The 15898-nt window shown below is 43.5% G+C and overlaps 3 protein-coding genes across 3 annotated transcripts; 1 reads left to right on the top strand and 2 right to left on the bottom strand.

The window, feature by feature from the left end:
- Window positions 1–287: 287 nt before the first annotated feature.
- Window positions 288–4136, bottom strand: LOC123160306 (proline iminopeptidase). The gene is made up of 10 exons (XM_044578110.1): window positions 3697–4136; window positions 2999–3135; window positions 2733–2906; window positions 2384–2620; window positions 2203–2303; window positions 2043–2115; window positions 1885–1953; window positions 1695–1802; window positions 988–1113; window positions 288–889 (listed from the first exon to the last, which is right to left on the bottom strand). The coding sequence occupies exons 1-10, from the start codon at window positions 3998–4000 to the stop codon at window positions 695–697; spliced, it is 1524 nt and encodes a 507-aa protein (XP_044434045.1). The 5' UTR covers window positions 4001–4136; the 3' UTR covers window positions 288–694.
- A 5346-nt stretch (window positions 4137–9482) lies between these two features.
- Window positions 9483–10207, top strand: LOC123156108 (uncharacterized). Its single transcript, XM_044574277.1, has 2 exons — window positions 9483–9678; window positions 9802–10207. The coding sequence occupies exons 1-2, from the start codon at window positions 9618–9620 to the stop codon at window positions 10095–10097; spliced, it is 357 nt and encodes a 118-aa protein (XP_044430212.1). The 5' UTR covers window positions 9483–9617; the 3' UTR covers window positions 10098–10207.
- A 559-nt stretch (window positions 10208–10766) lies between these two features.
- Window positions 10767–14889, bottom strand: LOC123161544 (heparanase-like protein 3). Its single transcript, XM_044579355.1, has 7 exons — window positions 14657–14889; window positions 14263–14411; window positions 13943–14176; window positions 13648–13837; window positions 13447–13572; window positions 11492–11594; window positions 10767–11424 (listed from the first exon to the last, which is right to left on the bottom strand). The coding sequence occupies exons 1-7, from the start codon at window positions 14731–14733 to the stop codon at window positions 11116–11118; spliced, it is 1188 nt and encodes a 395-aa protein (XP_044435290.1). The 5' UTR covers window positions 14734–14889; the 3' UTR covers window positions 10767–11115.
- Between the last annotated feature and the right edge of the window lie 1009 nt (window positions 14890–15898).

Here is a 15898-nt window from a genome sequence, read left to right as displayed (position 1 = left end):
TGCTTGTTCGAGGATCTGCAAACGGGCTTGGAGCACTCCATTTTCTCTACATACTGTGGCCGTCATCTCTTTTCCTGCTAATTTTCTCTACATGTGTGTATACGTCAATACACTTTCTCTACATGTATACGTCAGTCAAACTTTTATTCGCCTACAAATTTGCAAACTGTCCCTCGGCTCTGACCTCGAAGAGGAACAAAGTCCATGTCCTTGCGAGCAAAACTTGTGCTGTTGGCTGACACTGAGATAATTTGGAACTGTAGTATACTTAAGCTTCGAAACAAATATGTAATGTGGAAGCAGAACTTACAGATGATCCTTTGCAATTTACTCTGTTGTGATAACAGTTCGTCTTCAGATCTTACGAATATGAAACATAAAGTCTGAACTAGTACACTTTCTTTGGCGCGTTGAACAATCCAGCCCCATTAGAATTCAGATACCCTTTCTTGGGCTTCTAATTTTCTTTTCTTCCTCTTTGTCTGAACTTCTAGAGTTCAGAAGGATCTCAACGAGCTGTGCATAACATAGCGCAATTCTAAGCGTGCAAGCATGACTGGAGCGCCAAAATTTGTGCCCCAGGATATATGTGCAGATATTCAAAGATATTTAACCAGGGGTATATTGTAATTCATTTCTCAACTAGGAGAAAATGAAGGCTTTATTGTCATATATTTATGGATGAGCTAAAAGGCTAAAACAGAGGCCTCTTGCCCTTCAAAAGACCCATGAGATGCTCGAAGACGTGGGGGCCGCCGTCGCGAAGGCCGGAGTGCGGGTACTCGTTGGTCACCCACAGCCGGATCCCGGCGATCTGGGACGCCGTCTCCTTGGCGATGTTGAAGTTGACATACATGTCCTCGTAGTACACCGCGGCGGCCACCGGGACCTGCATGCAATCAGCGTGCCATACATCGCCATGCGTCAGATGAAACGAGCATGCATACCATGGAGGAGGCTGTAATCTTGTTGGGAAGAAGATCAAACCTTGTTGTTGTTCAACACGCTGATATCATACAATGGAGGCCAGTCCTCCTTCTGAGCTAGCAAGTGTGCAGCCTCCTTTAGGGGCCGTAGAGCATTGATCTCATCGAAAAAACAGGGAAACACCATCTGCGTTAAGGAAACAAACACATGTTAGGAATCCATGACAAATCATAAGCAACAAATATCTTGGTACGCAATAGGGTGCTGCTAAGCAGTGTCCTCTTCTATCATTGCACAAGTTCGTCCTGACATGGCTCACCCCAAGGTTACCCAGGTACTGAAAGGGGTGGTGTCTGACTCTCTTTAATAGCTAAACTAGAAAAGTCCTTGCCCTGAATACCATCCCTTCATAAAAGGAGCACTGTCAACCTAAGTTAACGTTGGTAAGATCTTAGCAAGTAGCAAATAAAATGCAACTTTGAAATTTCCAATTGCCACACTTTGGTAACTACGGACTATTCATAGACTGAAAACAGCCTGCAATGTTAGCTTTTCACTTCATGGGTTACTACTTTAGTAAGGAACCATTTTCTTTAAACAAAGGCAAACGCTTTGCCCCATCTCATTATTTAAAGAGTTACAAATTACTACAAACTTGCCAGACAGATCAAAATGCTACAAAGTCTACTCTCAGCGCATGATAGAGCTCAAAATTAGCAGGAACATGACTATAACAAATGACGCTTCCCATAAATATCTGGGCATACCTCTCCAGTAAGATACACAGGACGGCCTTCTTCTGTAGCCTTAACAGGATCAAACAAACTTCCATTTTCATTGAGGATCTTATCGGCTGACCATTTTGATGAAGATCCCTGGATCCATGAATTACAGTAGACTTTAGAAAATGAGTTGCAGTACCAGCTAAACAGATTAAAAAAAAGTATCAAAAGTTACCTCACAGTAAATAGACTCATGCAAGAGAGCATAAAGAGGATTTTGATCAAAACCTACCCACATGTCAAACTGCAGGAAAATATAATGTTAGGTTACCCATTAGACACATAGAACATGGTAATTTTAAAGATCAACATTATATTGGTGATGCTTAGTACCTCTTTCAAGAAGTAATAGCTTATATTCTTTTTCGCACCAGGAACGAGTACAGGATCCCACACTCTCTCGAGTCTGTCCCAGACAATGGCAAGGAGTGGCACAGATCAGAAAGTTACATTATTTTATCAAGTAATGAAGAAAATGCAAAGTATTTCTTACAGATAATGCAGTCTTTCAAATCCTCCAGTGAAACCTAAACCAGATAGTCCAAGGCACTGCAGCATCTTAGGGGTTAACCTGCCACCTGATGGAAGAAGAACCTGATAAAAATATGTTGCATAAGAAACAAGTTTCAAATTCACATGTGAGAGAAAACGCAAAAATAATAAGAATGACTTACTCCTCCACCTTCAGATTCACTCAAGTATCTCACAACTTCATGAACGACTTGTACATCCTGAGGAAACCTCTTATAGTACTTCTCATTTTGCTGCTGAACCTGCTTAAAGCAGGCTCTGTACACAGTTTCTGCAGTGCAAGGCTTTCCTAGTGGTGGAAGCCCTCCGGTTAAAAGGACAGCTTTCAGGCCCTCTGGAGCAAAACTCAAATACGTAACAGCACAAAATCCACCATAACTCTGTAAAGGAGGAAATGGTAGACCGTATAAATAACAATATTGCATTAACGACAATAAATAAGAATGCAAGGCAAATAAGTGCATCAAGGTCACATGATGTTACATACTGTACCTGTCCCAGAATTGTCCAAGGCTTGGCATCCGGTACAACATGCCGACGAATAAACTCTGCATCCTTAACTATGCTATCTGCCCTGAAATGCTTCAGATACTCCACCTGCTCTGCTGCAGATGTTATTTGAGAAAGAGATGATGTTGTCAACGGTGTTGACAATCCTGTTCCTCGCTGAAAGGTAAAAAGAATGTCAGCACAGGAAGACCAAGATGGGTGCAAAAACCGAAGAGTACAGAGTATCTGCCGAAGAAGTTGGAATGTACCTGATCGAGCAATAGCACGCGGTATTCTTCGCATGCCTTCTTTACCCAACCACTCGCTTCCGTGGGACGGGGACTTTCATATCCAGGCCCCCCTTGTAGGTACACCAGATAAGGCAAAGCGGCCTCTTCTTTTCCAGCTGTAATGATACACTTAAACAGTCATGTGGATGCAGAGCATAAAAGAACAGTACAGTAGTAAGTTAAGCACGCTCCCTCAACATGAAATTAGCATGAAGTGTTCCAAGCATATGATGTTGGATACATTGCATTAACTTAAAATTCAGTTCTTCCACGCATGGGCATTGTATCCATACACTCGGCGTCTCGGCCCAGCGTCTCTGCAGCTACACCCGACACGCCTTACCGAGGATTCAGTAAACCAAGCGGGAACTGTGTGTTTTAGCATGGTCGTGCCAGTGGACAGCGCAAAAGGTTCGTCAATGTTTGCATGACTCATTCCCAAATCTACCAAACAATGTTTTACTTCCTACTAGTATTTCCTAAGCATATACTCCTACTACTGATTCCTGGTTGCCTCAGAACAGAGATTAAAAAAGAGAGAGAGATAAAACGAGCACGCGAGATTCTACTTAACCTGCCCACCGATCCCGCAGCGGATGTGCAGGGCCATCTTATCCCCCTAACTCCGTGACCGAGAGGCGTGGCAGGGGAGATGCGAGGGAGGAAGCGGGGAGTACCTGCGACAACCTCGCGGGCGAAGACGGTGATGTGCGGCGCGGAGGGGGAGGAGTGGTCGAGCGGGACGGCGAAGCGGTGGTCGCGGAGGCTGAGGTCCGGCACCGCGTACCACGGCCCGGCCTGGTGCGGCGCGGGCGCGGCGGCGCTGGCGGCCGGCGAGGACGACGACATGGACATCCTCGTCGGGATCCGGTGGCGCGGGAAGCGGAGGCGGACGGCGAGGAAGGCCGGTTGGTGGTGGTGGTGGTGGAGTGCGAGCGCGGCGGCGGTCGCGCAGCGGAGGAACGATGTGACGACGGCCATGCCGCGGCCGTCGATCCTTATTTAACGGCGGCGATTTGTTTGGCTTTTTCCCGATAACGGACCAATCATCCGAAACGTGGACTCTTCTCGTTGGGTTCGAGACTTGCGGTGGGATGCTACACTGAGTGACACTAAGCAAACAGAATTCTAATCTTAAGACCATCTATATAGCTGGACCTCTCAAACTCGACATATACGTCATGATTTTTTTGACCCAGACAGACCCCTCAAATGGTCTTCAAACGCTCGGACTGACCGACACCCCCACATCCAGCCCAAATATGGGGCGGATATGGGGGTGCCCGGACGCACCGGGCACGGCCGCCACGTCGGTCTGACGGCGGGGTCCCACGCGAAAACGCCCGGAAACCCGGCGATCCGATGGACGCCAGGTCCGTCGCTGCGGTGTGAACACCGCGTGGCGCCGGTTCGCCGTCCAAGACCAAATTCGGCTATTTAAGTCGGTCGGCGTCTGGCAACCCTAACCCACCCCCCTCCCCTCTCTTCGTGCCGCCAGTCCGAGCCCATACACCTCCTCCCTCTCCCGCTCCGGCACTCTTTCCGCTGTAAAACACTTCGCCCACGCTCCGGCACTCCGCCATGGTCCGGAGCAAGATCACCTACTATGCCATGCTGACGCCGGAGCGTCGCTCCGAGATCCAGCAGGAGATCCGGGTGGGGCAAGCCGCGCGCACCGCCCGCATCGCTGCGAGGCTGCCTCCGTACTCGCCGGAGCCGGAGAAGGAGGAGGAGGAGCAGCCGGGGGAAGAGGAGGAGGACGAGATGGCTCCGATGGAGGTGGAGGAGCCAGACCAGCAGATGCCCGCCTTCAACTTGGAGCAGACGGAGGCGGAGTTGACCGTTGCCCAGTCCGACGAGATGGCGGAGCAGCAGGCCATCCTGAAGTCCATCCAGGATGAGGCCTATGTGGAGGACAACCGGGCGTTCCTCCGATGGAGCAGGAGTCCAACGCGCTCTTCGCTGAGCTCGACGCGGAGATAGAGGTGGAGGAGGCTGGAGCGGAGCAACCAAAGGCGCCGGAGGAGCGAGAGCTGCAGCTGCCGCCCATGCTGCCCGAGCTGGACACGAAGATCGCCGTGATCTCCAACGAGGAGTAGCTAGGATCGACGTAGTATGTAGGTTCTACTTCTTTTGCATGTCTTTGTATGGATATAAGAATCTAGTATGAGATGTACGAATGCAAGAAGTGAAATTTAAGGCATTGCCCGAGCACTGAACATAAAACGACTTTTGGACAAAGAGGAACAATTTTTAAAAAAACATGAACACATTTTAATACAATGAACAAAATTTCAAAATCCAAACATTTATTGAAAATTGTGAAGAGAATTAAAAATTCCGAACAATTATTTGAAAAATGTGAGGTATGTATTGAAAGTCCGAACAATTTTTTTGAAAATTTGTTTTTTTATTTTATGATAAAACAAGACTGGAAACAGAAAAACCAAAAAAGAAATAAGAAGAATCCAAAAAACCATAAGGAAAAAGGCGGTTCAGAACCTACCGGTAGGTTCCGAAACCGGTCGGGATCCTTCCAAAAGGTTCCCAAAACGGGGATCATCAGACTTTGAAAAAATACGGTAAATGGGCCGGCCCATGTACGAGCGGGTGTGCAGCAGGTGGACAGTTTTGTTGCGGAATGCGAAAAATAGGGTTTGCCTTGCTTTGCGAAATCACCAAGGCGCATTTTTCTTCCTTCATTCGCGTGGGCCACCCCTAAGGCCCAAACTACATATAGCTTTGTCTTTGTTACAGGACCAGCGGCCCGACCCATGTAGCTTTCTCTGCTCCTCAAGACAAGTGCAGACACCCCTCAATAGGACACAAGCGCAGACAAGATCACAAGTTGGTCTAAGAGCAAGTACAATAGTGGGCTATAAGCCCACTTACATGACACTTTTGTTTATGTGAAGGAGAGAGATATTGAAAAAGTGAAGGAGTGGGCCTTTATGCAAGAGCCCGCCTCTACGTGTGATCCTAGATAAAAATATTTAATGGGAGGAAGAGATAAAGAGAAAGTGAGAAAAAGTTGTTACCTTATGACCAACCTTATGGTCAGCACTATTATATCAGTAATTAAATGCTAACTTTGGATGACATAACATGCTTATATAGTCAGTTGCTCGCTATACTATTAACCATGCTCTAAGAGCAAGTACAGTAGCAGGTTTGTAGCCTGCTTACATGACAATTTTGTCTATGTAAAAGAGAGAAATATGATAACGTAAGTGAAGTGAGCTCTCATGCAAGTGCATAACTATACACGTGCTCCTAGATAGATGCAATAATATAAAAAAAAGATAGATAGAAGATAAAAAAAAAGTACTAATTTTATAATCGACCTTATAGCTAACCTTATTGTATGAGTGATTATAAATGATGGCTATAGATAATATGACAATATCATATAGCCACCATATGCATGTATTATTAACCATGCTCTAATGGCCGAACGCCTAGGACAGATGCGACGGGCAAAAACGCAGTCTGTCAGGAACGTTGCATTAATGGCTCTAATAAATGATCATATATTTGTGATACGTATGATCATAAATTCCTTTTCTCAATCGAATATGTGTGTACATGTGGAGAATCGTGAATTGAATGCTTGCCTCAAACAAAGAATCGAAATCCTGTTTGCACATTAACTTCCTCTAGCCCGTTCGCCTATAAATAGTGAGAGTAACTTAGGTAGTAACATAGCGCATTTCAAGAAAATTTTGCTTACGTGGCAAGTAGTTAATGAGAGGTGGTAACATAATATGTTACTGTAACATAGCGCTTTCCGAAACAAGATGAGTCTACAAGTTAATAAATGAAGCCATCCATGATACTACTATTATGTTACTTTGCATTATAAAGGTAGTAACTTAAACTAGTGTCATGTATATGACACTAGTCTAAGTTACTCCCCACTATGACCAGCCTTAACGAGATAAAACAACACAATTTGAAGGCGCTATATCTGCTCAGACATCAAGGCATACTACCAGATCAACATGGGGATCAAGCCAATAGTGATCCTCGTGGCCTGTTTGTTATTCGGCATCAGCAACAGAGGTATGGTGTCCAGTGGCGGAGGCAGGAATGTATATAATCGGATGTTGGGGAGGGCCGGCTGCAGGCAACAGTAAAAAATTGTCACTGTTCATATGCACAATACAAAGGAAATGAGAAAGTTGGGGAGGGCCCGGGCCCTGGCTGGCCACCCTCCTGCCTCCACCACTGATGGTGTCCGCCACCACCTTCGCCTCCACCACCCTCCTCCAGCCGGCCTAGCCGGTATCAGGAGAGGCGGAGAACCCGATCTATGAGTGGAGTTCTTAATTATAGTAGTGTTTTCATTAGATTGGATTAAGGTTTTGGTATTCATATTCTTTGTCATTTGAGATGGCATCATCTACAATAAGTAATCGTCGACCCTTTGTTCGATGACGATATCTTCCCATGTCAATGGTGATGTTGGAAGATTAAATTCGTTTCGTATGGTCCTCCAAATCTTGCTTCGCCAGATCGATTTTAGATTATTTTTTCTCATAGTTGCTATGAGGAGGTTTGTCCTCGCAATATCTATCATGTCTGCTACGTCCTCGACAACCTTCAAAAAAAAATGCTACGTCCTCGACAATGATGCTTTGTACTCTTGGCTCCAAGTGACATCGACCAGGTTGTTCGGTTGTTTTCCCTGGAATACTGGTGTTGGTACTCTTGCTAATGTTGGTTCATTACTTTAATGGTTGCGTGTGTTCATAGTGGCCTTGGTATTTACAGGTTTGCGGTTTGATATCTTTGTTATTTCCTACGGCTGCCTTCAGAGAAGTACAATATTGTGCCATGGAAGAAGAAATAGTTTGAAAATCTTGAAGATTTGCTTGTGTCTTTTAAACTTAATTTTGTAATCATTGTAGTCAGCTCATGTGGAGTGCGGCGTTTCAGTGCATAGTGCTCATCTGCACCAGGAAAGAAAAAATATCACAAAAATTAAAAAAATTCCAATTGTTTTTTTCATGGTAGAAAATTTATTTTGTGAGGTCCGCTCCCATTTTCAGGTCATTTGGACTTCTGAGTAGCTCTCAGCATTGGGTCAGAATAGTGGATGAACATTAACTTTTTTACAGATCCCGGATTTGTCTTTTTTTCCAACAGCTGCTCAGATGTCCAAATGATCTGAAAATTGGAGCAAACCTCACGCATCAAATTATCTACCATGCAAAAAAAGGAATTTTTGAATTTGTCTTTTTTTAAAATATTTTTCTTCAGTTTGGGCGCAGATGAGCCTGGGCTCAGAAGTGGATTATGGGCTCATGTATCTCTATCATGTACTATAAATATATCATGGTATTGATTATATAAAAAAGGCTCCCCGTCCGAGCCAACCCATTGGCGACATCATGTAGCGAGTGGTTATTTTTGTTTTCAGTAGTATGTTTTTTTCTATCTATATCAGTATTAAAAGACACAAAGGGCAGATCCAATTAATTTCGTTCATCAAACTATGTCAATCAAACGACCTGGATTGCTCGAACGGTGAGTACTCAATATATTTAGCGTGCAATTAATATCATACTAAATAAAAATGTATATGCTAATTATATAATTAAAATGTACCCGATATCCTACCTAATATATACATGCAATTAACATGTAACTGATATCCTACCTAATATAAATGTGTAATTAATTTCCTCCCCAATATTAACATATGCATTTATTAGTTTGGTTTTTTTTTCCGAAAAACTTCTGATCTATTCATCTTCTACTAGCACGAACACTAGTAGAAATAATAAAAATTACATCTAGATTTGTATTCTACCTAGCGATAACTACATGCACTGAAGCAAACCGAAGACGTGCTGTCGTCATAGCCACTCCCACGCATTTACTAGTTTGATTTAAAAAAAAGGAATTATTTTTCAAAAGTTAACAATTTTCAGAAAATGAGATTGTTCGAAGTAAAAAAAAATTGAAATGTTGATTTCTTGGAAAAAAATTGAACGTTTTAAAATTTTCCAAATATCTTTTGAAATATCCAAACTTTTCTTAAAACACAAACATTTTTTAAGATCTGACTATTTTTACAAAATGTGAACATTTTTAGTAAATCACTAACTTTAAAAAAAATTGTAAACAGTTTTTAAAAATTCCAAGAGCAATTTTTGGAAAAGAAATAAAAAAATAAAAAAATAAAGACAAGAAAAAAAATTGAAAACCGTGAGGAAAACAAACACAAAAAGGGAAAAGGACGTTATGGGATTTGAACCTTCTACAGAGTTTCCAACATTAATTGTTAAAAAAACCCTGAAAAGAAGCTTTAGAAAGGTTACGAATGGAAGTTTCCAAAATTCAGGCCTTATAAATAGGAACAGAGGGAGTTATACCTTAGTATATCTCAATCAAATCTGCACTTATATCTGGTGAACCGTGCATTGAATGGTTGCCTCCAACAAAGAATCAAAATCCAGCTGGCACAATAATTTCCTCTAGCCCATTCACCTATAAATAGCCCACCATTTGCTACTAAATCAACACAATCTGAGGAGTATAAATCAACACAATCTGAAGACGGCGTATCTGCTTGCAATCTGAGGACACTAGCATGGAGATCAAGCCAGCGGTGATCCTTGTGGCCTGTTTGTTATTCGGCATCAGCAACAGAGGTACGGTGTTCTGCTTCTGCATAGCAAAACAATCACCAAAAACTTGCAAGCAATCTACGATCAGATTATCTCTAGGTCCATCTAGGCACTTTTTAATTTCTTTTTCATCGTGTGTTTAAGCAGGCAGTGCAGCAGGGTGCAGAACGTCAGATATTTTTGTCACCACAGAGGCCTACCCGGATCCGGGAGGAAGGCTAGTGCAGTACGTGACACTGGTGAACAACTGCGCCAGGTGCACGCAGAAGAACGTAAAGCTGGCGTGCCCGGGGTTCAGCTCTTCCATCGAGGTCTACCCGGACACTGCCATCAAGCCGGATGGCGACGGCAAGCTCTGCACCCTCTACGCCGGCCGCCCGGTTGGGCCTAAAGAGAATGTCTTCTTCAACTACGTGCCCGTCTCCTCCACCATTGTTTGTTAGATAATGTTGATCATGGACTCACAAATATGTTTCCATAGTGACTGAAAGATAGGACATCTCTATCATTCAGGTAATAAAAGATTTGGAGTGTCTGTTTTTTAAAAAAAAAAAGGATTTGAAGTCTGATTGGAACTGTTGAAGGGGCCAAAATCTCTGTGCGACACGTTTTGATTTTCCCCTCTCCCGTCTTGGTTTTTTTTCCACTGTTTTCCTGAAAACATCTTTACTACCCTACGTCTTATATTGACGTAGACCAAATAAAATCTTTCCTTTGATTGACAAGTTGATTGATAAGCCAAGAATTGATTACCAAATAAATCCTTATTTCCCATTTCCTTTAGTAAGACAATAAGTGATTATCAAATAAAATCATATTTCATATTAACAATAAATTGGTTTTTCTTAACGCGGGCGGGCCATGAGTTGGTGGCTTGCCAGTTTGGCTGCCATGGCAGCGATCGCGTTGATGCCGGTTTGGCTGCCATGGTGCCTTTGGTCGATGCAGCCATGGTGATAGTCCTTCCCAACAATGTTATAACGATGAGTGTCATCCTGGCATGCTCTTTGATGGGCAACTCAGGTCCTTCAGTTTCAGTTGGACAGAAACAACAGATTGTATGTGGATGGGAATTGGGATTGCCAAAAATTATTAAATGTGAATCACTTAGGTTCTGTGTATGTGAACCTTGTATATTGTAATCTGAGAAGTGTGAATCAACAGCACGCCCTTCCAAGACTACAATGACCTACGACTACGAGTCACAATGAACATGAGAAGTGACACTTGAACAGTGACCTTGCAGGTGAACTGAACAAAAGAGATGCCAAACTGAACAATGTCAGTTGTTGCCCAGAACTGAACTTGCCCAACAATGCCAAAGATGGCTCTGGATGTAGTTCTTTTTTACATCAGACGGTCTGGTTCCAAGCAGAGGGACTGTGTGCTCTATGCTGATGTTCTAGCCACTCTTATCCCCATCTATAACAACAAGAACAACAAAAACCACACCAAAAGCCCTTAACTACACGCAGGGGCATAATAATTGGGCATGTGGGCAAAGACGATGGACAGAGGCGCAATGGCAATGGGCTGCGCTGCATGCACAATGATGGGCTCCATCCTAGGGATGTTCCCGTCCGCATCGGTGGTCAAGGCCCTTCCGTTGAGCAGCATCACCTGGCTGTGAATGTCGCCACCTTCAGGGAGGAGGTGGTACTCCTCCCTCGTGACTCCAGACGCGTCAACTACAAGCAGCTCCTCACTTGTCAAGGACACATCGTTCCTGGCGTTGCCGTGCAGGTTCATCAACAACAAACTGATGCCTGACTGAAAAAACACGGAAAGAGGAAGGTTAGTCGACGAGAGTATGGTGATGAACATGCAATGTGCTTACCGAGTTCTTCGCACAATGTGCGTAGGCACGGATCAGGTTGGTGGTGCCGCTGAATTTGGCATCTAGAACTTTGGTTCCCATCAGGCGATGCCATAGTAGCGCACTGCAGAGGAAATAGGAAGAAGAAATGTCATTAGCCCCCTCTTTAATTCTGCAAGTCCATGTGTCATTAGCCAAGTAAACACACTTTCTTTGATTCTGCAAGTCCATATGTCATTAGCCACTATTTGCATTGCAAGTTACGTTAAGTACTCTAGTCATTAGCCACATTTTTGTGTGTCAAAATGCAGAGGAAGAGCAAGACAAAACAGAATAAATTCTCTACAGTGAGAGGATGGAAGGATATGTCATGTACAGGAAGAAATTCAAGACATAGCTACTAACTTTTTCTCCAAATTGTTTTCTGGTCAGGAGAACCTGCAACCAGATGAAGTGATAAAATATGTGCAACCAAAAGTAACAAATGGTATAAATGAGCACTTATGTAAACCGTTTACTTCAGAAGAAGTTGAGAAGGCACTATTTATGATGAAACCAAATAAATCACCAGGCCCAGATGGTTTTACAGCAGGATTTTTTTCAAAACCATTGGGAACTGATAAAGATTGATGTTTGCAATGCAGTTTTGAAGTTCTTGCTTTACAGCAGGATTTTGTTCAAAACCATTGGGAACTGATAAAGATTGATGTTTGCAATGCAGTGTTGAAGTTCTTGCAGAATGGTGAAATGCCAGAGGGCCTAAACAAAACAATTTTGGTGCTTGTTCCAAAGGTAAATCATCCCCAGAATTTATCTCAGTGCCGACCAATAGCTTTATGCAACGTTTTATATATAATTTGTTCAAAAGTCTTGGCAAATAGGCTTAAATTAATCTTGGATGAAATAATTTCAGAGGAACAAAGTGCTTTTGTGCCTTCGCATTTAATTACTGATAAGGTTATTACAGCTTATAAATGCATTCATTACATTCGAAATAAGAAAGGTAAAACTGGAGCAAGTGCCATTAAATTAGATACTATGACTAAAGCATATGCCCATACTGAATAGACATACCTTAAAAGGATAATGCAAAAACTGGGCTTTCATGATTACTGGATTAATTTGACAAGGAAATATGTTGAAACAGTAAGCTTCTCGGTTAAGGTGAATGGTCGTTTATCGAAACCCTTTAGAGCAGCAACAGGATTAAGGCAAGGGGATCCCATTTCTCCTTACCTGTTCCTGATTTGTGCAGAAGGTTTAACAAGCTTACTAAACAAAGCAAAATCAGCAATCTTCTTCAGCCCAAACAGTAGTGAAGAGACGAAAGAAGAGATAAGAAAATTATGGAAATACAAACAGAAGCTCTAGAGGAGAAATATCTGGGACTACCTACGGCCCTAGGAAGAAGAATGACATGGGCCTTTGAAAAGCTAACTACAAGATTGAGTAACTTAGCGGGTGGATGGTCAGAGAAAATGTTAAATTCTGCAGGTCGTGAAGTTCTAATTAAAGCGGTCATGCAAGCAATACCCACGTATGGAGTGGCTGGGAAATACTCCCATAGCGTGAATTTTATGAAAGCAAAGAAGAAGAATAGCTCACATGTTTGGCAAGCTATCTTAAAAGGGAGAGCAGCACTTCACTTAGGCCTGATCAAGAGAATTAGAGATGGCATGTCTACCAATATATGGGAAGATAAATGGATTCCGACAATTCCAGGAGGGAAACCAATGTACAGGAGAGAAGGAACAAATGTCTTCATGTATCGGATGTTCTGAATGCAGAAAGGACTGAGTGAGATTTTAACAAAGTGAATAACAGTCTGCTGCCTATAGATGCAAAAGAGGTTTTTTCTAGCAAGTTAGTAGTATGGGCCGAGCTTGCTCAACAAATATAGAAGAAAAGGATCGAGGATTATCAAGGAAAATCCAAAATACTCTAATGCAGCCCATAGTAACAGCAGTATACCATACCTGTAGTAGTCAGGGTTTGGTTGGAATGTTGTTGTGTTGAGCAGGTCATAGTTGCCACCAATGAAGCTCTGCCTGCAGTAAGTCTTTGTGTTGTACTTCGCTGACATGCCAAGTTGGTCCAGGTACCTGAAAATACAACCCCATGAGAACAACCTCACCAAGAAGAACCAGATAGTTTTACAGTTCAGTGTCCCACATTACCAGAAGCTGAACACAAACGCGTCAGTGACAAGGTGGTGGCCACTGTTGTAAGCCCCTCCAGCCTCGCCGACCCACGCGACGACCGACGACCCTGCGGTTTTCAGCAACTCCTGGAGATCACTGAATTGTCTCGCCACCCCGTCGAGGTAAGAGGGGTTGAGGATCCTCTTGACGAGGCCGGTCTCTACTCCTGCGTTCATTCAATGTTTAGCAGATTTTGTTCAGGTCCTGCCGTCCTGGTTCATGTATCGGACAATGTTGCATCGTTAGGCTGTATGCAGTGAGCTTTACATACCTGCCCCCAGATTGTAGATGTGGTGGCTGACCACACTGACGGTATCTGGACTGGTTTTGGTGATGAACTCACTGAACCAGTCTTTGTCGAAGAAGCTTCCCGGAGCGAGCAGCAGCGGCTTCGATGGGCTGTCCTCGTAAGTATCTTCGACGACCCATTTCAGAAAGGTCACGTCTTTAGCATATTGGTCAGCCGCGATCAAGGTGCCGACTGCCTTGCCTCCGAGCTCATTTCCTGCACTTTTTCAATAAGATGTGTCAGCTGACTGAAATTTCATCCCGGTTAAGAGTACCAAGAGAAATGGCGTAGACAGATCATACCGAGCTCCCAACCATGGATGTCGTAGCCCTTACTGACGGTGTACTTGATGAACGATGCTGCATTTGTCATGTCCCAGTTCCCTCCCATATAAGACTTGCCGTCCGGCTCACGGCCGTTGAGAGCGTTCATCCCGAAGACTACCTTCGCGCTGCAAGTTGAGCATCAGAATATTACATATGAGCATCTGAATTTCTGGTGATTAATATGCCTGAGTATCCCCTGACCCAAGACTCCTGAGACTAATATGCCTGGGTATCTGAATTTCTGGTGGCAGTACAGTATGGGAGGATATCCATCAGAACGATGTGCCATGTACAATACACCAAGACTACATACATTTTCTCCAACACGAGTACTAGTACTACATTGATCTGAAAAAGCATCGAAATTTACCAGAGAACTAACGGCCATGGAGAACCCAGGATGCGGGGTGAGTGGCTTGCCACGAGCGGGGATCTCGTGGTGGCCATGGTCGGGGGGCGGCGCCTCTCCGGTGGCCATGGAGGAGGTGCACGGCGAAGCTGCGGCGGCTATGGCGGGGCGGTGGAAGGTGGTGGAGCGGGAGGACGCGTGTGGGTGGATCTTGCGGCGGCGCTCAGCCTCAGGGTGCTCTGCTCGCCCTGATCCCCACTGCTGTACCGTCTTTTTTTTAATGAGACAAGCGGCTCGGTGGAGTCCTCCTATACGGCCCAGCACGCACATGGGCCGGAACAGAAGGGCGCGAACATTTTTCCAATTTGATGAACAAATTTGAATTTTGATGAACATTTTTTAAATTCGATGAACAAAAAATGAATTTGATGAACATATTTTTACATTTAAAAACATTATTTTACATTGATGAACATTGTTTGAATTAAAAACTGTTCAACAATTTAAAAATCAAATCACAAAAAATAAAGTAAAAAAGTACGTAATTTCAAAAAAAACTGTTCATGATTTCAAAAAACTGTTCACAATTACAAAATATGTTCATGTGCTTTTAAAAATATGTTAGCAAGTTGAAAACGAAAAAGAAAAATAAAACAGAAAAAATCACGAATTTAAAAGATTTTCGGAAATTTAAAAAAGAAAAGAAAGAAAAACAGAAAAATAAAAGAATAAAAACATAAAAAGGAAAGGAAAATTTTGTAAGGAAAACAGAAAAATGAACAAAAAATAAATAAAAAGAAAACCGAAAATAAAAAAACAGAAAAAACCGGTTCAGCCAAAACCGGTTAGGGTGAATTCCGTTAATGGGCCGGCCCAGAGAAACTCCAGCGCGCGCTACCGTGCCGGTTCGGTGTGACAAGGCGTGGGGGGGATGTCGCGGGTGCCGCGGGTCGGCGCACATAAATTTTTTACCGTTGGGACAGCCCACATCGAAGACGATTTATGTGGACTTCGATTTGGGCGCCGGGGGCAGCCCACATCCACCCGCGGCCTGCCTCGTAATCCAAGGGCCAAGGCTTAAAAAAAAGGACGTGAAGATTTTTCTGTTCCTCAAAGAAAAAACCGTGAAGATTTTTCTAAAAAAAAACACACGTGAAGATAGGCTTTACTTCCTCTCTTTTTTTCTGCTTGTAATAATCGAAGGGGGGAAAGGTGACGAGTCGTGGAAGCTAGGGGCTTAATTTGGGAGTGTGTGATTCAGCA

Source organism: Triticum aestivum, chromosome 7B, assembly GCF_018294505.1.
Source record: "Triticum aestivum cultivar Chinese Spring chromosome 7B, IWGSC CS RefSeq v2.1, whole genome shotgun sequence".
In the NCBI taxonomy this organism is placed as follows: domain Eukaryota; kingdom Viridiplantae; phylum Streptophyta; class Magnoliopsida; order Poales; family Poaceae; genus Triticum; species Triticum aestivum.
The sequence above is the reverse complement of the archived record's forward strand: the minus strand, read 5'-3'. Positions and strand labels throughout refer to the sequence as shown.